Genomic DNA, 23219 nt, shown 5'->3' with positions numbered 1-23219 from the left:
TCTCTGGGCAGCAAAATGTAAAGGGATCTATATTGTTTTCCTTAGAGATTTTGTATTTTTCAAATTTTTAATAATGAACAGTACTACTTTTATAATAAGAATAGGGGCGACCGGGTCACTCAATACATTAAGCATCTGACTTCCCCCTCAGGTCTTGATCTCATGGTTCATGGGTGTGAGCCCCGCCTCTGGCTCTGTGCTGACAGAGCCTGGAACCTGCTTCAGATTCTGTCTCCCTTTCTCTCTGCCCCTCCCCCGCTCACACTGTGTCTCTCCCTCTCTCTCAAAAATAAATAAACATTAAAAAAAAAAAAAAGAATAAAAAGCAAAACCACCAACCGCTCAGTTCTGGCTCTTCAATTTACATCTCAGCATGGAATCACTTTGAGAAAGAAAAATTTCGCTTCTCCTTTCCAGGGAGAAATTGGGAGAGACGGAGAGTCACACAATTAAAATCCTACTACTACAGGTTGGTCATCTGTGTCAATGACGAGGCCTTGGGTAGCTCAGTCAATGGAAATCAGCAAAGATATTTCCTAGATTATCCTAGAACTCCTATAACTCCCTGCCTGTTCTTTCAAAGTCTAGAAAATGAGCCAGAAACTGAGCAAGAAGAAAGAGGTATTGGGATTAACTACCACTTTTTAACTCATCATTGTCATAACATTGTATTAGGGGTGTTGCAGGCATTAATCCTACCCTAACATTCACAAGAATTCAATAAAGTAGATACATATTTGACACTGATATTCTAGGGCTCAGAGGGGTGGAAGGACTTAGCCAGATGTCTGAATGCATTTCAGTGGCATTTTGGCCATGGTTTACATTTACTTGAGTTTTCTCATCTATTGTTTACACTCACAAAAATCATGTAAAATGGTTCAGAGTAGTTGTGTGATTTGCCCAAGGACACACAGCTATCAAGAAGCTATAATTTTTAATAACTTGTTTCTTTTTGTCTTGAGGGGGTAATATTTTTCCTGTACCCCAACTAAATGCCAATACATCTATGTTCTCCCATACTTTTAGTTATGACATCTAGGTAATTATCTAATTATAATCTCCTGTAAGAAGCAATGAAGATGTTGAACATGACACAGAGGCTGCAAAAATGTTATCTCCCTAAATCCAGTGGAGTGAGCAGGCAGGTACAATCCAGAAATAGCATTCAAGTTTTCTCTTTTTTTTCTTTTTTTTTTTTTTTTTTTTTTTTTGCAACAGAGATGAGATTAAGGTATAAGAGTAAGGTTTAAGATTTTGTGGGTTAGTAATTGTGTCTGATTCCCCTATCGACCTCATCTCTCAGGTCTCCAGGGTTCGCCCTTCTTTTTCTACTTTGCCCTAAGGGAGTTAACCTTTGCAGCTGCCTTCAAGGACCCTACTTTCCGGCTCCCAGTCCTGAGGAGAACACTTCCTCCTTGGCTTCTCCCAGCAAACCTCGAGCAGAATCTCCCAGCCCTTGAGTCTTCTCAGGGTTAAAGCTGCTAAATATCAAGGCTACCCAGGAGTGAGTGCTTTCTCAACACCGTCTTGGAAGGTGGGTCACTATTTTGGCAGAAGGGAGAGGGCAGTGGAATTTGTTCTGAGTAGGGACGGTTATGCAAAATGCAAGTAGGAAGAGGAAGCCGATAGGGGAATTGGTGAGTCAGAAGAGAAATGTACGACTTGGCTAGGAGTGAGCCTCTCTAAAGCAGTGGAGAAGCCTAAGCTATTATCAAGGTAAGAAGAGAGTTTTCTCTGTATCACCTCCACAGCAGAGCCACTGTCCTGGGGCTCCTGGAGCGGAGTATCAGAAAACCTCCAACAGCTTTGCTGGGGATTTTAATGGCAATGGGAGAAGGGGGGTTGTGGAGGGAGGCTAAATCAGAATCACCTGGAAAATCTCAAAAAAGCACAAGCTGCTTGCCAGCACCTTCCTCAACCCCACGCAGCTCCATTCCTGAAAGGATCTGGAAAAGCCTAGAATGGCAGTAGGGCTGTCCTGATACATGTTTTGTAGATGGTCCCCTAATGCATCTAACTTGTTCAGATCCTGGCTTCTGAGCTCAAGTTTCTATACTTCCTGTGGCTTCTCTGATCAGGTGCTGGAGCGTGGCAGGCAGGAGGTTCAGAGAGCTGTAGATTTTCTCTAGCTCAAGTGAGGTGTGATGTGATAATTGAAAGCTCTCAGACCTGAGACTCAAAAGACCTGGGGTCTGATTCAGGTAGAGCTATTTCCAGCATTGAGTCAATCAATTAAAGTTCAGCTTACTTATTCTGAAAAATAGGTGTGTGGCTTATCACTGTCCTGTATATCTAGCTGGATTGTTGACAAATGGGGTTTCAAAGTTGTGGAGTGCTACTATTCAGATGTAAAATAGGATTAAGTTAATAAGATTAAGTTATGAAGCCAGCACATCAGCCAGAGTAGAAGAGACTTGTGTCTTGTTTGGACTCAGACAAGTCTAGAACTTCTAGTTGGAATTGAAACACATTTATATGTGCCAAATAAAAATATCTTGCCCCATCTTCCTTACCCGGATCAATTAGGGCATCTCAAACAGGAAAAACTACTCTACAAATGTTCGTCATTCAGTCATCACTCAGTAGATGTTTCTTGAGTGCCTACTATGTCCGGACACTACTGTTGGCACTGGAGTCACAGCAATGGTGAGGAACTGGGGTCCAGACCTTTTTGTACTTTAGTCTGGTTAGTGTTTGTTATTATAAGGTCACCTTCTCCTAGGTGCTTACCTCCATGGTTTTCCTGGGTTTATGGCTATATGTGTGGATGCCACTTTCCCCAAGCCAGCTCTCATCTCTCGGTTTGTGAAAATATTTTATGCCATCTCTAACTTCGGGTTATGGGAGCACAATCTCACAGGGGAATCTAAATTAGGAATGTGCCAATGGGTGGAATCCAGGGCTCTTAAATTGCCGTCTGTTAATTTTTTCCTCAGAATTCTTCATTTTGTTTTTAAAAGGCTACACAGTACCCATTTGGGGGTCATCCACTATTCGGCCCTCTGGAATCAGGCTGAGGTCATCCACCCTGGCGCCTCATGGCCCCTGAGCCTGACATGGGTGCTCCTTCTTGGGGGACAGTGATGGTAGGATGTGATGAGGGTTTTCTCCTTTTTTTCTTCTTTGCCTGAGCTAGTTAGACAAGAGAAGTAGTCTGAGTAGTCTCATGCCCTCCAATATAGTTTTTATTTCTTCTTTAAAAAATTTTTTTTGTGGGCGCAGCTGGGTGGCTCAGTTGATTGAGCATCCAATTCTGCTCAGGTCATGATTTCACTGTTTGTAGGTTCAAGCCCTGCATCAGGCTCTGTGCTGACAGCTCAGAGCCTGGAGTCTGCTTCGGATTCTGTGTCTCCCTCTCTCTCTGCCCCTCCCATCCTTGCACTCTCTCTCTCTCTCTCTCTCTCTCTCTGTCTATCAAAAATAAAATAAAACATTAAAAAAATTTTTTTAATGTTCATTTCTTTTTTTTTTTTTTAATGTTTATTTATTTTTGAGACAGAGAAAACAGAGTGTGAGCAGGGGAGGGGCAGAGAAAGAGGGAGACACAGAATCCAAAGCAGGTTCCAGGCTCTGAACTGTCAGCACAGAGCCCGATGCAGGGCTTGAACCCACGGATTGTGAGATCACAACCTGAGCCGAAGTCGGATGCTTAACTGACTGAGCCACCCAGGTGCCCCATTAATGTTCATTTATTTTTGGTAAATTTGAGCAGGCCCGGTGCTGACAGCAGGGAGCCTGATGTGGGGCTCAAACACATGAACTGTGAGGTCATGATCTGAGCCAAAGTTGGAGGCTTAGCCACCCAGGCACCCCAGGCTTTATTCCTTATTAATAAATATTTTTTAAAAATAATGTTCATGAGGGGCACCTGGGTGGCTCCATCAGTTGGGTGTCTGACTTTCCCTCACGTCATGATCTTGTGATGATCTCGTGATTTGGTTCATGAGTTCGAGCCCCACGTTGGGCTCTGAACTGTCAGCACCAAGTGTCTCCCTCTCTCTCTCTGCCCCTCCCCCACTCATGCTCTGACTCTCTCTCAAAAATAAACTTTTATTTTTTATTTTTTTCAATATATGAAATTTATTGTCAAATTGGTTTCCATACAATGCCCAGTGCTCATCCCAAAAGGTACCCTCCTCAATACCCATCACCCAGCCTCCCCTCCCTCCCACCTCCCGTCAACCCTCAGTTTGTTCTCAGTTTTTAAGAGTCTCTTCTTATGCTTTGGCTCTCTGCCACTCTAACCTCTTTTTTTTTTCTTCCTTCCCCTCCCCCATGGGTTTCTGTTAAGTTTCTCAGGATCCACATAAGAGTGAAAACATATGGTATCTGTCTTTCTCTGAATAAATTTTAAAAAATTAAAAAAAAACTAATGTTTATAATTTTTTTCTAGTTTTCATTAATACACATTCAGTGTAGAAACTACTTTTTTTTGGAGTAAGGTTAACTGTACCATATTATCAAACCTATGCCTCTGACTTTCTTAATATCTTGCTCCATGTAATTGAGGTAGTATTGGTTCTGTGCTCAATACTCAATGGAATCACCTACACTTTATTTTATTATTTTTTGTATTTCACCTAAATTTCAGTAACTGATACTAAAGAGACATCTGTGCATTTTAAAGCACAAGTTTCTTTCTCTCAGTGAATCCCACTCAGTTATCTGCTCTCCAGCAATGACTATGCCTCACCCCATATCCAACTATTATTTATTCAACAAGTGTTTAAAGAGCCTTAAGCAGTTATAAGTTTCATGTACCTGTAAATAAGATAAGACATACCATTTACCCTTAAGTTACAGCGGCCCAGTGGGAGAGACATTCACCTACACTTATTTAGAGTGAGAGATGGATGGTACTGGAAAGTTTGGGGAACAACTAAATCTCAGGAAGAAGGGCTTCTAAATAACAAGGCAACTTTGAAAGACCTGAAAGTAAAGTGTGGAGCCTCATGTGCCAAAAAGGAGGGGACTGACGGGGGGTCAGAGATCAGATCATGAAGGACTCTGGGGTACAAGACTTGGGGATTTTGATTTATTCCTATATGTACTGGAAAGTTATTGAAGGATTTCAAGGAGAGGAGTGAATAGATTTGTGCTTTAAAATGATAGTTTTTGGCAGCAGTGGATGATGGAGAATAGAAACAGAAGACAGAGGCTACTTACCATCAAAGACCAGGCTAGCGATGAGCAGACCTCAGATTCTGACAACAGCAAGGGTGGAATTTGAGAAACTGAACAGCCAGGAAAGAACACTTGGAAAGGTGGACTAGGGTCTCTGGAATGGAGAGATCTCATGCCATACACTTCTCACAAATGCCTACCAGCTCCAAGGACTACAGAAGAGGTTGGTGCAGGACAGTGGGGGAGAGGCGGTGGTTAGATTAGAGATTGCCATAAAAAACCTGACTTGCCCTTTCTTCATGGAGCCATATCTGCTCACTTCTCCCAGGCCCTCAAGCCATCTCTACGGCTGATTACAGTCTCTGCAGAAATGAGCTTCGCCTACAGTATTCCCTGGCTGTCCTGGCTAGACCCAACACAGTGACAAGAGATGGGACTCACTTTATGAAAGCATATTTTCTTTCTGGCCAGGGTGAGTGCTCATGGTAAAAAAAAGGAGAGAACAGAATCAAAGGGTTTCCATGGGAATTCCTGAGAACCATGGATAACTAAAGCCTGAGGACAACTGGGGACAGAGTTAGAAGCCCTGGCTCCAGCTCTGAGAGAGAATGGGCATGAGGCCAGGAGCTACTGGCAGGCAAGGAGGACTCAGGGCCATTGATCCCACTCAGGATACTGAGTTGGCCCAAAGCCAGCATGGGGGAGAGAGAGTATTAACTTTGAAAAGTCTATATCCCTAATGCTTAGGAGGTGCTAGCTTTTTCTTGAGTTGATTATAGGCCCTAGAGGCCTACAGGCCATATAACTTTCTATCAGTTTCCTTATAAGTGTGCATGGGTCAAATTCTTCCCTTCTCTACTTTTTGTCTCTTTTGCTGTGCTGTTTCCTATCTTCTTTCCAATTTTCCTTCATACTTACATTACCTCTGGGAGAAGATATCTTGCTAACGTCATTTCCTCAGTCTTTGGGGGTGGGGGTAGACGGGGGTATTCTTGGCCATTATTAATAATAGCCTAGTTTTTAATCATTTCTTCTTGGGCTCAAGTTTAAAACACCTAAGCGTATATCTTAGCTGGTCCTGTTATAACCTTCAGGGCCAATAAAGGAATTACTGCTGATTGACATTTCCCTGGCATATAGCACGGTGATTTGGGCCATGAAGGAGACATGATCTTCACCGGATCCTGGCAGACAAGGAGGAAATACACTGTTGTAATGAATGGAAGAGAAGAGTTTCTGTGCCCCTGCCATACAAGGTTTGGCTTGGGTCAATACGCACTTCCCAGAAGGTTCAGGGGACTTCCAAGGGAAGCCCACATACTGGCAAAGCATGCTCCATCTCTTCAGGAAGCAAGTTATAAACTTCAAGAGTCATATTTGTGGCTGTCCAATTCCTCCTCTAAAATCTACCCTCTAGAATCTCTGCAGCTCTGGATATACAGGATGGTTTATGATCAGTATGAAGGTCATCTGGGTGACAGATATCAAAGCTATACACTTCCATATTTTTTGACTCCACAATCCCATTTCTGGGGATTTAGCTTACATACACATGTAATGATGTATGAACATAAAGGTCACTACTGAAGTTTTTGAAAGGACAAAAAAAGCTGGAAACAATCCAAAAGCCTAACCACAAGGAAACTAGTTAAATAAATCGTGGTACATCCATATAACAGAAATCTATGTAGGAAAGGAATGAGGAAATGCTTTATGTGCTACCATGGAAAGTTCAGCAAAACATAAAGTTTATAAAGCAAGGTGTGGAGGGGCGCCTGGGTGGCTCAGTCAGTTAAGCATCCGACTTCGGCTCAGGTCATGATTTCACAGTTTGTGGATTTGAGCCCAGCTTCCAGCTCTGTGCTGACAGCTCAGGCAGGGCCTGGAGCCTGCTTTGGATTCTGTGTCTCTTTCCCTTGCTCTGTGCCCCTCCCCTGCTCATGCTCTGTTTTTCTCTGTCTCAAAAATGAATTAACGTTAAAAAAAATTTTTTTAAAGCAAGGTGTGTATAACTTGCTACTTTTTCTGTTATAAAGGGGAGGAGGGGAATTAAGACTATGTATACATGTGCAAAGACAAAAAATGAACCCAGTTGCTACCTGGGGGCAAGTTGGGAAATCGGCAGATAGGGGACGTGTATTGGAAGTAGACTTACACTGTACAGTAATGACAAAACACCAGCTGGTAGATTAATCCTAGCTGTGAGCAGGGGCGCTTGGGTGGCTCCATTAGTTGAGTGTCTGACTTCAGCTCAGGTCACGATCTCACAGTTTGTGAGTTTGAGCCCCATGTCAGGCTCTGTGCTGACAGCTCAGTATAATGAGTTACCATCTTAAGAATTCAAAAGAAAGAATTGTAGATTTCTTTGCTGCCACTTGAAACTTTTGCAAAAGAAAGCTCCTGGATAGCTCTGTCCGTTAAGCATCTGACTGTCAATTTTAAGTCAGGTCAAGATCTCAGGTCGTGGGGTGCCTGGGTGGCTCAGTCGGTTGAGTATCCGACTTCGGTTCAGGTCATGATCTCATGGTTTGTGGGTTCAAGCCCCGTGTCGGGCTCTGTGCCGACAACTTGGAGCCTGATGCCTGCTTGGGATTCTGTGTCTCCCTCTCTCTCTGCCCCTCCGCGGCTCACGCTCTGTCTCTGTCTCTCTCTCAAATAAGTAAACATTAAAAAAAATTTTTTTTTTTAAATCCTATCTGTGACAGAGGTTACTGATGCAGCAACTGGTAAAATTCTTAGGTGTTCTTTCCCCCAGGAAAATACTGTGACCCGTTGTCAAGATATGTCATTATCCCTGTTTACAAAGAGCTCTAGCTGTTTTCTAATTTATGACTATAGGCTTCATCCACAGACACAGATGCTTGTCATAGTATTTCCCCTTGCTGTTAAAGACTCGGACTAGGACAGGCTCAGGCTGGCAAGCACCCGCCTTATTGCCTTCCTGCATGCGGAATTGTAGGAAGCCTTCTTTTAAATTCTAAGTCTGTGGATTTAATGTCCATGATAATGATACTTCTTAAAACAGTTTGAACCATGTGACTATTGCTTATTAAAAACTTTTAAAATTAGGGATAAGACCTGTCACCAGGAAACCAGCAAACCCTAAATCCAGCTCCAATTACTGTTTAGAGATACATTTTCTTTGTTAAAACTGGAAGGCAGAATATCTTAGGTATGTAGTGATATGTAAATTAGCACCTTGTGGGTGCCTGGCTGGCTCAGTCTGTGGAGTAAGCAACTCTTGACCTCAGGGTTGTGAGTTCGAGTCCCACATTGGGTATAGCGATTACTTAAAAATATAATCTTTGGGGTGCCTGGGTAGCTCAGTCAGTTGGGTGTCTAACTCTTGATTTTGGCTCAGGTCGTTATCTCACAGTTTATGGGCTCAAGCCCTGGGTTGGGCTCTGTGCTGACAGTGAGGAGCCTGCTTGGGATTCTATCTCTCTCTGCCCCTTCTCTGCTCATACTTGCTCTCTCTCTCTCTCTCAAAAATAAACATTAAACAAACAAACAAAATTTAATAAATAACCTTTAAAAAAATAAAAATTAAAATTAAAAAAAACAAAAATTAGTACCTTGCTACTATTAATATTTTACACTACGTGAAATAGCTATTCTATCTCTCAATAGTTATTTATGCTAGGAAGTCACCCAAAATGATGATCCAGATTCATCTTAACCCATAACACTAACATATATATATATGTTATATAAAAATAATGTTATATATATTATTATATATAAAATTATAAAATATATGTTATATAAAATATATAAACATATTTTATGTTACATATAAATATATAAACATATATGTTATATATGTTATATAAAATTATAAAATGTATATGTTATATAAAAATAAAAGATTATATATATATATATATATAATTTTTATTTTTTTTTAGAGAGTGAGTGTGTGCACACAAGAGGGGCAGAGGTATCTTAAGTAGGCTCCACACTCAGCACAGAGCCTGACGTGGGGCTCAATCCCATGACCCTGGGATCATGACCTGAGCCAAAATCAAGAGTTGGGTGCTCAACCAGCTAAGCCACCCACCTGGGCACTCCCATGGTCTTTTCATACAAAGTGAGCCTTGATTATAAAGGGATTAAGTTGAGGGTTGCCACCAGTATATATGAGCCTTAGTGTGAATTACTAAATGGAACTAATTTCTCTAGGTATTTAACATCTAACAGCTGGAAAATCATCCTGACATTCTTATTCTGTTGGACTAAGATACTTTACTGTCACCTACCAGAACATTGTTTTTTAAAGTTTACTTATTCATTTTGAGAGGCTGAGAGAGAACAGGGGAGGGGCAGAGAGAGAGAATCTCAAGCAGGCTCTGTGTTGTAAGTGCAGAGCCCGACAAGGGGCTCAATCCCACAAACTATGAGATCATGACCTGAGCCAAAATCAAGAGTAGGACACTTAACTGACTGAGCCACCCAGGTGTCCCTCAGAGTTTTAAAGATTTTTTTTTAAAATAATTTTAAATAATAAATATCTTAAAGTTCTAATGAGATGGCATTCCCTAGGGTTGTACAGTATACAACCTGGCCATCTATACTGAGCAGCCCTGATTAGGTTGTGTCAAGCAGTTAAATATTCCCCCAAGCAGCAGCACAGTGGCTAACAGGCCACAGCTCTTAGGTTGGCTTGCCACAACGTCCATAGGGTTGGCTATTAAAGAGACAACACTTCACGACATATAGATTCAGATGTAAGGTCAGCATTGGGTCACTTCCTTATGTCCCTAGTCCCACAGGATGAGACCAAGCCAGAGGGGACCAGATGACAGGTGCCATGGATACTTGGCTCTGCCACTGAGGAGACAACTCCAAACTCAAGCCAAGCACTTTTATAGCCTGCAACCATATTGTTCAGGGGATTGAAAGTCCTGTGCTTGCTTGAGATGAAGGAAGGTAATGAGAAATGGCCTATGGCAACCTCCCTCAAGATAGGGGAGGTGGGTGAGGTAATTCTTCATAAGTCAGCTGATCTCCCTTAGTTTCAGAAGGACATTTAACCAAAACTTGGGTCAGACTATGGTTAAGCTTTACCTAAGTGGCCCGTGTAGAAACATGCGTATCACCAAGGTGCCAGGGTGGAGCTGTTCCTCTACGTTGATCAAATATGACTGAGCTCAGTCATTTTTGGTAGGTCACTGGAAAAGAAAGACCAGCAGGGAGGAAGTAAAGAGCCTAAGATAAATAGAACTTACTGACACACTAACTGCAAGGGACAGGGATTGATTCAGAGAAGGATCTGTGCAGTTGGTTGTCAGAAATTTCCAGCACTCTAGCTGCTCCTTGCTCGGGGTTAGGGAATAAAAGCGGATGGAAGGCAGACACCAAAACAGAAGCCTAACACAGCCCTTCTGCTTGTTCCTTAAGGTCCTCCACTTCAGCATGATGCTGCCAAAAAAAATGAGGCCACTGCTGTTCCTGGTTTCCCAGATGGCCATCTTTGCTCTATTATTCCATCTATATGGCCACAACTTCAACTCCCTGTCCACGAAGGAGGAGCCCAAGCCCATGCATGTGCTGGTCCTGTCTTCCTGGCGCTCTGGCTCCTCTTTTGTGGGACAGCTTTTTGGGCAGCACCCGGATGTCTTCTACCTGATGGAACCTGCCTGGCACATCTGGATGACCTTCACAGAGAGCACTGCCTGGAGGCTGCATATGGCGGCCAGGGATCTGATACGTGCCATTTTTCTGTGTGACATGAGTGTCTTTGATGCCTACATGAAACCTGGTCCTCGGAGACAGTCCAGTCTCTTCCAGTGGGAGGGCAGCCGGGCCCTGTGTTCCCCGCCTGCCTGCAATGTGTTCTCGCGGGATATGATCATACCCCAGGCTCACTGCAAACTTCTGTGCAGTAAACAGCCTTTTGAGGTGGTAGAGAAGGCCTGTCGCTCCTATAGCCACGTGGTGCTCAAGGAGGTGCGCTTCTTCAATCTGCAAGTGCTCTACCCACTGCTGAGAGACCCTTCCCTCAATCTGCACATCGTGCACCTGGTGCGGGACCCCCGGGCAGTGTTCCGTTCTCGAGAACACACCACAGAGGAACTCATGACTGACAGCCGCATTGTGATGGGGCAGCAGGGGGAGAAACTCAAGAAGGAGGACCAGCCCTACTATGTGATGCAGGTCATCTGCCAAAGCCAGATGGAGATCTACAAGGCTGTGCAGTCCTTGCCCACAGCTCTGAGGCAACGCTACATGCTCATACGCTATGAGGACCTGGTCCGGGACCCCCTTGGCCGTACTGACCAAATGTATAAATTTGTGGGGTTGAAATTCTTGCCCCAGCTCCAGACCTGGGTGTACAACAGCACTCGAGGCAAGGGCATGGGTAGTCATGCCTTCCACACTAATGCCAGGAATGCCCTCAACGTCTCTCAGGCCTGGCGATGGACCTTGCCTTATGCAAAGGTTTCTCGACTTCAAAAAGTCTGCAATGATACCATGACTTTGCTGGGCTACCACCTTGTCAGATCTGAGCAAGAGCAGAGAAACCTGTCACTGGATCTTCTGTCTACTTAGACCCCCTCCAAGTAAGTCTACCAAGAGGGTTGAGGAGACTGTGTCCCCACTTGGCACCAGCCTCAGCCATGTTAACTGAAGTCTTCTGAGCCTTAATTACATTTCTGTCAGTGTACATGTGAGCATGGGTTGTGCCCACACATGTTCAAGCTAGGAGATCTCTGTCTCTACTCATGCCAAGAAGAGATTCAGGAACCTATATGAGCAGCACATTACAGTGCTGAAAAAGAAGTATCACCTTTCTTCTCTTCTTGGCCCTCCTATCTGTGTATACCTCAAAGACTTTGGGGCCTGGGACCCTATTTGACACCACACAGTATCAGTGGAGTAAATCCATAAACTTCTCTGTCCCCAGTGGGACAGGAAAACCAGTGAAATGGGTCTTCTGCCAAAGAGCCCACCAGAATATTCCACAGGGATATGAACTCTGAGCCCATGGAGCTTCTGGTAGATTCAAAAAGGGAACAGAGAACAGGGTTGGATGCTTACTGGTGAGCCTGGCCATCACAGCTATCAGTTGTCACAAATACAAAGTAAGATCTCTGCACAGCAAACAGAGCGAGCTCTTAAACTCATGGTGTGGCTGGGCCCCCTGTGGACATCATTTCCCCTCAGTGTTTTCCTATCACCTAGAAGATTTTGACTTGTGAAGCCGCCATCTGTTAACACTAAAATTCCAAATAGGATTCTGGTTGGAGTTTCCCCTTTTATGCTTTGTACTTACTTAGTAATAAACACTAATTCTTATAGAATCCTAACCTGATAGCACAAACATCTTTATAGATTTTTAAAAATACTTTTTCTATTATCTATTACCCACACATTAAAAAAAATGCTAAGACAGTGTTCGGTGTCAGATGATAAACTGAGTCCAAACTGATCAATACTGACCATCACATTATGTTCTTACGAATCTGTTGTTGCTGGGGCACCTGGGTGGCTCAGTCAGTTGATCGTCCATCTCTTGATTTCAGTTCAGGTCATGATCTCATGGTTTGTGCGATCGAGCCCTGTGTCAAGATTCCCCTGTTTGGGATTCTCTCTCTCCCTCTCTCTCTGCCCTTCTTCTCACACACACACTCTCTCTCAAAATAAATAAGATAGACTTAAAAAAAAAAAAAAAGAATCTGTAGAAAGTAGACAATCAGCAACTAAGCCAGACTCCCGTTCTTGTGCAGGGTGTGAGTTGCTATAATATTGTATATATCACTCAAGGGTCTGGGCAAAGGGTTTTCTTTTTTTCTTTCTTTCTTTCTTTCTTTCTTTCTTTCTCTCTTTCTTTCTTTCTTTCTTTCTCCCTCCCTCCCTCCCTCCCTTTCTCCCCTCCTCCCCTCCTTCCTCCTTCCTTCCTTCCTTCCTTCCTTCCTTCCTTCCTTCCTTTTTATTTTTTGAGAGAGAGAATGAGAGAGGGAAGCGGGGCTCATCCAAAGCGGGGCTTGAGCTCACCCAAACAAAGGGTTCTTTAATGTGATCCTCAGCCAGATGACCTCAGGTCTAGGATAGCTGGCACTTTTCACCTCTTCTTGGTCACTTGTCCACATAACAGAGGTTGTTTCTCCCAGTCTTTGCAGCACCCCTAGTCTAGTTATGCATCAGAATCTACTGTTAGACATTCATTTTGCTATGCCCCACCTGAGATCTGCTGGAATTGGAATCTGTCACAGTGGAGGCTGGGCTTCTGTATGTTGATCAAGCAACCCTGATGATTCTTTCATGGCCAGCCTGGCAAGACCACACCCTGCATGGGGCAGCAGCACTGTTTGCCTTCCTGCTCCAAGACAGATGTCTTTTCAGCATATGCCAAGTATCCATGTTGCATACTTTTGACATTGTACTGTCCTCAAGTTGGAAGGAATAGGAAAAAGGTCTGTATCTGTCTGGAACTCCAGGGAATCTCAGAGTCCTAACTTGTTTAGTATTTCACCTTGGCCAAATCTGAAAGATACCATCATTTCATCTTTCCTTTTTTCCCACTCCCCCTTTGGACATGGTCCTCACTCCATAAAGTGTGCCCGATGTCAGATGGGAATTCTCACACTTGATTCTGCCGAGGAGCTCTCGGGCTGTGGTAGCACTGGTGACATGGGAGTAGCTACCCTTGCCAGCTGGGTCTGGCAAAGTTCAATGACATGTGGCTCTAATGGAGTGAATTTATTCTAACATCCAAACCTAACCCACTCTAGACACTCCTTAAGAGCCTAGGATCTTCCAAGCAAATGCTACTTGCCTCTACAAACCTTCCAAAACTGTGAAAGAGTGAAATTTCTCTAGCATTGGAAATAAGTCCAGAGCAGTAGGTTATGGTGCAAACAGAGTGAAGATCATTGGCGGGGAGCAGGGGAAGACAGCAATAGACTCAACCACCTCTGGTTTCCCCTTTGAAATTCCAGCCTCCACCTGAATTGTCTTAAAGTTAGCAACTTCCTTAGGAACCACTTCTGTGGGATCCTGGAGTACAGAGCTGATTGCTTTTCCTTCTCCTAAGGAATCGTTATGTTCTCATGAGTGCATGGGCTCCAGAACCATGCTGCCTGGGTAACCCTACCAGCTGGGTGACCATTAACATCTCCATGCCTCAGTTCCCTCAACTGTAGGGTAGGTGTAATAAGGGTGGCAGTGACTTCTGGCAACCCTTGGGAGGGCTGATGAGTTAATATATGAAACATGCTTAGCAAGCATCTGTCACATAAGCAAGCACTCACTAAGGGGTAGTTGTGAATATCTTGATAACGACACTGGTTTTAGCCTTCTCAAGGACTATCTTCCATCATTTCTGGTAACATCCTTATTAAGGTGATGCTCAACAGCAGATCCAGAGCCCTTTATGGCGTTTCTGATCATAATGATACAATTAGATTTATATCTCTCTGATAGTCTAGTTTATATATATCAGTTGTTTTCAACCCAAGGCAATTTTGTTTCCCAGGGGACATTGGGTGATTTCTAGAGACATTTTTGGTTGTCAGAACCGGTGGGGTGGGGTGTTACTGGCATCTAGTGGGGAGTGGCCAGGATGCTACTAAACATCCTATCGTGTACAGGAGAGCCCCCACTCCCACCCTCAACAAAAAATTCTCTGGTCCAAAATGTCAGTAGTACAGGTGTTGAGAAACCTTATTCTACATTCATCAGATGGTGAATATAAGCAGTATGAAGAGCCAATGACTCAAACAGATTTCTCTTCTATCCTCACTCGGTCACAGTCTTGATCAAATAGTACACCCCTAGGCCAAGCGTCCTGACTGGGCAGATGTCACAACCAGGGCTCTTCTGGCACTCACTCAAATCATCTTAAAGGGAGTAAGTAGTGCAAGAGACATTATAAAAATACAGAGCAGCATCACAGGGGTCTGACGAGAGGAAGGGAGCACAGGCAGGCTTCCTGAGACCAGTCATGCACTGACCAGTCTATGCCTTAACTGGTCTTGACTTCTATCCACTCTAATTCAGTCAGCTGTGGCTAGAAGAGAAGACTTCAAAGAGGCAAAACATAGTCCTTTAGGTTCTCGAGGAGGATGGGCAGGACAAAGGAAGCAAGAAGCAGACACTGCACTTTGACAAACAAGCTGTCTAAAATGTCTGGGAACAGAAGAATCACTCATGAATGTCAAAAAGTTCCACAGGCACTATGGTAGCTAAACCATGGTCCCCCAACCTTTTCCCCATTATCACCTCCCACTGTTGGCAAGCCTATGGCAGACATTTTTGTTCTAATCGTCCTCTACCATGAATGTCAATACCACAAATTTACTGCATATTTTTATGTAGTTTTTATGGCCCTCCAAATGGTCACAAATCACTGTAATACCTACATATTTTGCCCCCCACAAACCACTTTTTAACCCATTGGTGGCAATGGCAGCTCCACTGAGAATGCATGATCTAGACCACTGTTCCTGACACTTAGCTCCATTCCCAGCTACTATTTTCCTCACCATGTCTTCTCATTTGTCATCCCCCCAAACCATGTTCCTTGCTCTCACCAGTAAGACTTATACCTTGCTCAACCATAATTAAATGTGATTATACAAAATAACACATATGAGAGCAACTTATAAACTATCAGGACATATAAAAATGTTGTCTAGTAGTAGTAGTATACTAATAATACAAGTAACTCATTGCCCCCCTCCCACCAGGACTCATTCTAACCGTGTGGGTTGGCCTTGGCCCTGTTTGCCTTGTCACATTTCAAGGTGGTTTCTTATGGTCCTGGTAGAATAATAAGGAAGCTAGTTTATTGTTTGTTTTTAAGCTTATGACAAGAATTGAGAACATGTGGAACACAGGCATATAGTTGCTATTTGTAAAGAATGAGGTATGTAAGGAAGTAAGCTATTATTCCACCCAAATCAAACAGGCTTAAATGGCTAACGACAGACAGTGTAAACAAACACATTGGATGAAAGGAATAAAGGCTCCTGTACTTTCAGGTAGGGTAAGGTGAACAGAGGGGACTCCTGATTACCTGATCCATCATAAACCAAACTACGAGACCTTAAGAGATACACACACACACAGAGCATTCTAGAAGCAAATAAGCTTGAAAAAGTTGGCAATATGAAATTTAACCAGATTTTTAAATGCAAGACCCTCAGAACTTCAAATATGTTCATGGGCGTATTAAGAATAAAAAAGAGTAGATAGTGATTCTCCCAAACTTCTTTGAACAAGGAAGTTTTTTTCCTCGATATACCTCTTAACATCTGTCAGGAGACTGTTTCAAGAAAGGCCAGTCTGAAAAATACTGAGTTGTCTTCAGCAATCCCAACCCTGGAGAGCCCCAACGTGCTGGGTTCTCTTTGCTTCCTTCCAACCTCCAGTGGGCAAGTGCTAAATAGAGGACATCACATGAGGGCAGTTAATTCACTGGGGTTTTATGTTTGCCCACATCAATTTATGATCACTTCAACACTCACCTGCAACCCTTTCCCCCTCAGTACAAGAACTTTCCCCCATCATCTTCTGGCTTCATATCTTCCCCTTCTTCCCAGAGAAAAGAAAAGCCATCTGATAATGGACTTCTCATATCTTCACTACAAACATCTAAGGTTCCCATAACATTCTGTCTTCCTTCTTTAAAGTTTTTTGTTGTTTTTTTTTTTTTTTTGAGAGAGAGAGAGAGAGAGCGAGCATGAATGGGAGAGGGGCAGAGAAGAGAGAGGGAGAGAGACAATCCCAAGCAGGTTTTGCGCAGCCACTGCAGAGCCTGACATAGGGCTTGGACCCATGAAGCCACAGGAACATGACCTGAGTCGAAACCAAGAGTCGGATGCTTAACTGACTGAGCCACCCAGACGCCCCTTCTGTCTTCCTTCTTCTATTGTGTTACCAGATAGAGGTTGTTCTGTCTCCTGTTGAGTCAGCCTCCTAGTGGCCAGCCTCCCCACTATCAGAGCTTTGGATTCTATCCCCTTACCTTTTCAAGAACTGTATACTTTTAGTATTCACTCTCTCTAAACTTCTCTTTGATTGTATCCTTCTCTTTGGCTTTTACTTACTCAGTATACTCCCATCTTGAAAAAACTCTCCCTTGTTCCCATATCATTATCCAACTACAGATCTTCCACTTAAAATGGGGTTAAATCCACCCCAGGTCAAAAATACTGGAAGTCAAAAATGCATTTAATACCCTTAATGAACTGAACACCATAGCTTGGCCCAGCCTATCTTAAATAATCTCAGAACACTTACATTAACCTACAGCTGGGCAAAATTATCTCCCACAAAACCTATATTGTAATAAAGTGCTAAATATCTCATGTAATTCATTGAATATTGTATTGAAAGCAAGAAACACAGTGATTGTATGGGTAGAGATGGTTGTAAGTGTATCAGTTTTTTACCCTTGTGATGGTGTGGCTGACCAGGAGCTGTGGCTCACTGCCCCTATCCAGCATCATGACAGAACTGGACCACATATTATTAGCCTGGGATAAGATAAAAATTCAAACTGATGTTTGGTTTCCACTAAATGCATACTGTTTTAGCACCATTATAAAGTCAAAAAATCCTTAGTCACACCATTGGAAGTCAGGTATTAGCCTCTCCCTCCTCACTGCACAGCCAAACTGCTCTAAAGAATGGTCTATATTCATTGGCTTTGTTTTTCTCACCTTCTACTTCCTCCTCCACCCACTTCAATCTGGGATTTGCCCCCTTCTCTAAACTGCTCTAGTTAACAATAAAATTTAAGTTCTGTGTTACTCTTTTATTCAATGGACATTTCCAATTCTCATTTCAGCAACAAATTTGATGGAGAACTTCCTCGTTCTTGAGACACTGTATCCTAGTTTCCCTCCTCTTTCCCTGGCCACTTCTCAATTTTTTGTAGAATTATTCTCTTCTACCTAACTATTCAATGTTGGAGTTACTTAAGGCACAGCATAGCTCCTCTTCTTTTCCCACTCTATGCTTTCTCTCTAGACTATCTCATCCATGCCCATTGGTTCTTAAAAACCACCTACATATAGATGATCCACAAATATGTATATTTGATGTATATTTTCTCTGAGCTCCAAATTTGTAAATCCAGTCACCTATCCAGGTCCCTTAAACATCTCAAAAGATACCTCAGACTGAAACATGTCTAAACATCGCTTTCACGATTTTCCCCTCCTCAACCCTAGACCACACCAAAGATCTTCATCCCTCCAGGGTCTTTTCCCCACCTTTTCAGCCTGTTGACAAATCAAAAACTGTAGTTTGCCTTGACTTCTTCCACCAATCAATCCCCACTTTTCAGCCTGTTGCCAAATCATAAAACTGGACTTTGCTCTTGGCTCTTCCACTAATCGATCCCCAACAACTGTTGATTCTACCCCATCAACATTTCTTAAGTTCTTTAATTTCTCTTTCCTTATTCCTCCAATCATCCCCTGTTTTGTTCATGCCACCACTGTCTCCTTCCTGAACCAGTGACTGGTCTTCCTGCCTCCAAGCTTCCCACTTCCAATACAATCCAGGGGTGCCTGGGTGGCTCGGTCGGTTGGGCATCCGACTTTGGCTCAGATCACGATCTCACAGTTGATGGGTTCAAGCCCCGTGTCAGGGTCTGTGCTGACAGCTCAGAGCCTGGAACCTGCTTTGGATTGTGTGTCTCCCTCTCTCTCTCTGCCCCTCATCTGCTCACGCTTTGTCTCTGTCTCTAAAAGTTAAATAAAAATGTTTTAAAAAATTAAAAAAAATACAATCTACACTGTATTGAAAATTCAGAAAGTCCAAATTTTTAATATAGTTTGGATAGCCTTTTGTGATCTGGTTCTTGCATTCCTCTCTTGCCATTCCCTCTTGACTGTGCTTTCCTGCCATCTCCAATTTGTAGTTCTACCAGTGTGCCACATATATGTCTAGATCTTAGATTATGCTATTTCTCCCACCTAGAGTGTGCTATTCTCTCCCACCTCCAGCTTCTCTGGCTCATTTTTTTTTTTTAATTCCTTCTCAACTAAAACGTTTCCTCTGGGAGTTTTTCCCAGCTTGACCCTTAGGCCTCTGTTGAGTGCCACTTGTACAAGCTTTCTACTAACAGAATTTATTACAATATAATAAAACCATCCAATTTATGTGTTCTTGGAGCTCTCTGAAGGTGGAAACTATCTTGTTTATTGTGTTATAATCAATGTGTCACACAGTTCCTGGCCCATGGTAGGCTCTCATTAAATGTTTAATAAGTGAGCTTATCTGTATTATATGTAAAGGACTCATTTTCTATGTAATACTTAGAAAAAAAAGCTGGTCACAGAACCTTCTATTCTGAGATATATAGTGACATGTTTAGAGATTCAGATAAGAAAGCACCAACATTTAAAAGTTTCCTGTTTGAAAGAAATAAGGGAAGTTGAATCTCAAGGCCAACAGCTCAGAAGTGCTGGGTCAAGTGGAGTGGCAGATAGGACGTGGGGGATAAAGCAGATATTCAGAAATTAAATTGACTTCTCTGGGGCTACTGGGTGGCTCAGTCGGTTATGCCTCCAACTTTGGCTCAGGTCATGATCTCAAGGTTCATGAGTTCAAGCCCCATGTCAGGCTCTGTGCTGACAGCTCAGAGCCCGGAGCCTGCTTCAGATTCTGCATCTCCCTCTCTCTATGCCCCAACCCTGCTTGCACTCTGTGTCTCTCTGTCTCTCAAAAAATAAATAAATGTCAAAAAAATTTTTAAAAAGGAGAAAGAAATTAAATTGACTTCTAATATTACTGTAGCAAGAGGAGCTTCAAATTATGCTGGTTTCTAAAGAGTTGCATGTGTTCACAGGGTGTAGCATATTATCTAATCAAGTGCCACCTGGAAGCATTTGGCAAAATCTTGCTTACTGATTGCTTTCCAACTGGCTTTCAGCCAAATATCCAAGCAGAAATTTTTTTATTTTTTTAATTTTTTTTAATCATTTATTCATTTTTGAGAGACAGAGAGAGATAGAGCACAAGCAGGGAAGGGGCAGAAAGAGAGGGAGACACAGAATCCAAAGCAGGCTCCAGGCTCTGAGCTGTCTGCACAGAGCCCGACGCAGGGCTTGAACTCATGAACTGCGAGATAATGACCTGAGCTGAAGTCAGATGCTCAACCGACTGAGCCACCCAGGCTCCCCCAAGCAGAAAATTTTATAAACCTTTAGCTAGGTGGAATAATTATAAAAGAAGACTAACATTACTAAAATCAAAAATGAAAGTGGAGATATTACTACTGACTTTATAAAAATAAAAAAGATTATAAAGGAGTGCTATGAACAACCATATGCCAACAAATTAGATAACAGACAAAATGAACAAAGTCCTAGAAAGACACAAACTACCAAAACTAACTCAAAAAGAAATAAAAACTCTGAAAGACCTATAACAAGTAAAGAGATTGAATCAGTAATTTGAAACTTCCCACAAAGAAAATCCCAAACCCAAATGGCTTTACTGATAGATTCCAACAAACATTTAAAGAATTAATTTGAATCCTCTTGAACTCTTCCAAAATAAAGGAGGAAATACCTGCCAACTTGTTGTATAAGGCCACTATTATTCTGAGACGAAACCCAGAAAAACATGTTACAAAAACCCCTACTTACCAATATCTCTTATAAATATAGATGCAAATCCTCAATAAATACTAGTATCAACTGAACCTCCACAACATGTAAGAAGGATTATACACCATGATTAAGTGGGAATTATCCCACGAATATAAGCTTCACTTTAAGAGTCTCATGCTCTACCAACTGAGCTAGCTGGGCAGTTTAAGCTTGACTTTACATCAGAAAATCAGGCAATGGGGGCACCCAAATGGCTCAGTCAGATGAGTGTCCAACTTCAGCTCAGGTCATGATCTCATGATTCATGGGTTAGAGCCCTGCATCAGGCTCTATGCTGACATGACAGCTCAGAGCCTGGAGCCTATTTTGGATTCTGTGTCTCCCTCTCTCTCTGCTCCTCCCCCACTCACTCTCTGTCTCCCTCTCTCTCTCAAAAATAAAAATAAACATTAAAAAAAGTTTAAAAAAGAAAATCAAGTAATGTAATACACCATATAAATAGAATAGAAACAAAAATCATTTGATTATCTCAATAGATGCAAGAAAAAAAGCACTTGACAAAATCCAAAAGCATTTAATGATTAAAAATACTCAATAAACTAAGAGTAGAAGGGAGCTTCCTCAAACTGAAAAAAAGGGCATCTATCAAAAACTCACAGATGGGGCACCTGGGTGGCTCAGTCAGTTAAGCATCTGACTTCAGCTCAGGTCATGATCTCACAGCTAGTGAGTTCGAGCCCCGCATCAGGCTTTGTGCTGACAGCTCAGAGTCTGGAACTTGCTTCTGATTCTTTGCTTCCCTCTCTCTCTCTGCCCCTCTCCTGTTCCCTCTCTGTCTCTGTCCCTCAAAAATAAATAAACATTAAGAAAAAGACCTCACAGATAACATCATACTTAATGGTAAAAGAACAAATCAGGAACTAGACAAAAATGTCCTTCTCACCTTTTTTATCCATAACGTATTGGAGGTGCTATGAAGGGCAACTGGACAAGACATAAAAGCCATCCAGATTGAAAAGAAAGAAGTAAAATTATCTCTATTTTCAGATGGCATGATCTTACATATAGAAAATTCTGGGGTGTCTGGGTGGCTCAGTTGATTGGGCATCCAACTCTTGATTTCATCTCAGGTCATGATCTCAGAGTCTTGGGATTGAGCACACCACTAAGTGTGAAGCCTGCTTAAGATTCTCTCTCTCTGTCTGCCCCTCTCCCCTACTTGCTCTCTCTCTAAATAAAATAAAATAAAATAAAATAAAATAAAATAACTAAGAAAAAGAAAATCTTAAGGAATCCATTAAAAAATATTAGGAGTAATAAAGGAGTTTAGCAAGGTTGCAAGATACAAGATCAATAAACAAACACCAATTCTATTTCTATAAACTATACACAAAACATATTATATATACACCAATTCTATTTAGTCTGTTTATTCTATCTTTACACCAATTCTATTTCTATATACTAGCAAACAATCCAAAATCTCATCTGGCTTCTTTGCAGAAATTGACAAGCTGATCCTAAAATATTGTGGGGAAAAAAGTCCCAATTTCAAAACTTACTACAAAGCAATAGTAATTAAGACAATATGGTCCTAGTATAAAGACAAATAGATCAATGAAATAGCCAAAAAATGAATCTTTGCATATATTGTCAAATAATCTTTGACAAGCATGCCAAGACCACTCAATGGGGAAAGAATAGTCTTTTCAACAAATGGTGCTAGGACAATTAGATATCCATATGTAAAAGAAATAAGTTGGACTCCTACCTCACACCATATACAAAAATTAACTCAGATGAATCATAGGCCTGTATGTAAGAGTTACGACTATAAAACTTAGAAGAAAACACAAAAGTAAATCTTCATGATCTTTGGTTGGGCAATGGTCTCTTAGATATGACATCAAAAGCACCAGAAACTAAAGAAAAAGAGATGAGTTGGACTTAACCAAAATTAAAAACTTCTATACTCAGGGTATCTGGGTGGCTCAGTTGGCTGAGTGTCCGACTACAGCTCAGATCATGATCTCACGGTTCATGGGTCTGAGCCCCACATCAGGTTCTATGCTGACAGCTCAGAGCCTGAAGCCTGTTTCAGATTCTGTGTCTCCCTCTATCTCTGCCCCTCCCTTGCTCATGCTCTGTCTCTCTGTCTCAAAAATAAACATTTAAAACAACTTTTTAAAGAACTTCTATGCTCAAAGGACACCATCAAGAAAATGAAAAGATAACCCACAGAATGGGACAAAACATTTGCAAATTATATATCTGAAAAGGAAATTGTATCCAGAATACACACTTCAACAATAAAAAGAAGAAGAATCCAATTTTAAAATGGGCAAAGGAGGAAAATAGACATTTCTCCAAAGAAGATATACAAATAGCCAATACGCACACGAAAAGATGTTTAAAATCATTAGTCACTAGGGAATTGCAAATCAAAACCACAATGAGATACCCACTATGATGGCTAAAGTCAAAAAGACATATAATAAATGTTTTGCAGTTCCTCAAAAA

General features: G+C 42.1%; 1 protein-coding gene across 3 annotated transcripts; it reads left to right on the top strand.

Annotated features, from left to right (window-relative positions):
* Positions 1-757: 757 nt before the first annotated feature.
* CHST4 (carbohydrate sulfotransferase 4) lies at positions 758-12588 on the top strand. 3 transcript variants are annotated; one of them, XM_042920226.1, is made up of 2 exons: positions 758-1537; positions 10528-12588. In XM_042920226.1, exon 2 carries the CDS (start codon positions 10543-10545, stop codon positions 11677-11679), a length of 1137 nt encoding a protein of 378 aa, XP_042776160.1. In that variant the 5' UTR covers positions 758-1537; positions 10528-10542; the 3' UTR covers positions 11680-12588. The 3 variants fall into 3 exon arrangements, with proteins under 3 accessions (XP_042776160.1, XP_042776159.1, XP_042776158.1); XM_042920225.1 differs by lacking the exon at positions 758-1537 and adding an exon at positions 1548-1719; XM_042920224.1 differs by lacking the exon at positions 758-1537 and adding an exon at positions 2550-2649.
* The last annotated feature ends 10631 nt before the right edge of the window (positions 12589-23219 follow it).

The sequence above is a fragment of the Panthera leo genome, chromosome E2 (genome assembly GCF_018350215.1).
Source record: "Panthera leo isolate Ple1 chromosome E2, P.leo_Ple1_pat1.1, whole genome shotgun sequence".
Classification (NCBI taxonomy): Eukaryota; Metazoa; Chordata; class Mammalia; order Carnivora; family Felidae; genus Panthera; species Panthera leo.
This window is presented reverse-complemented; position numbering and strand designations above follow the sequence as displayed.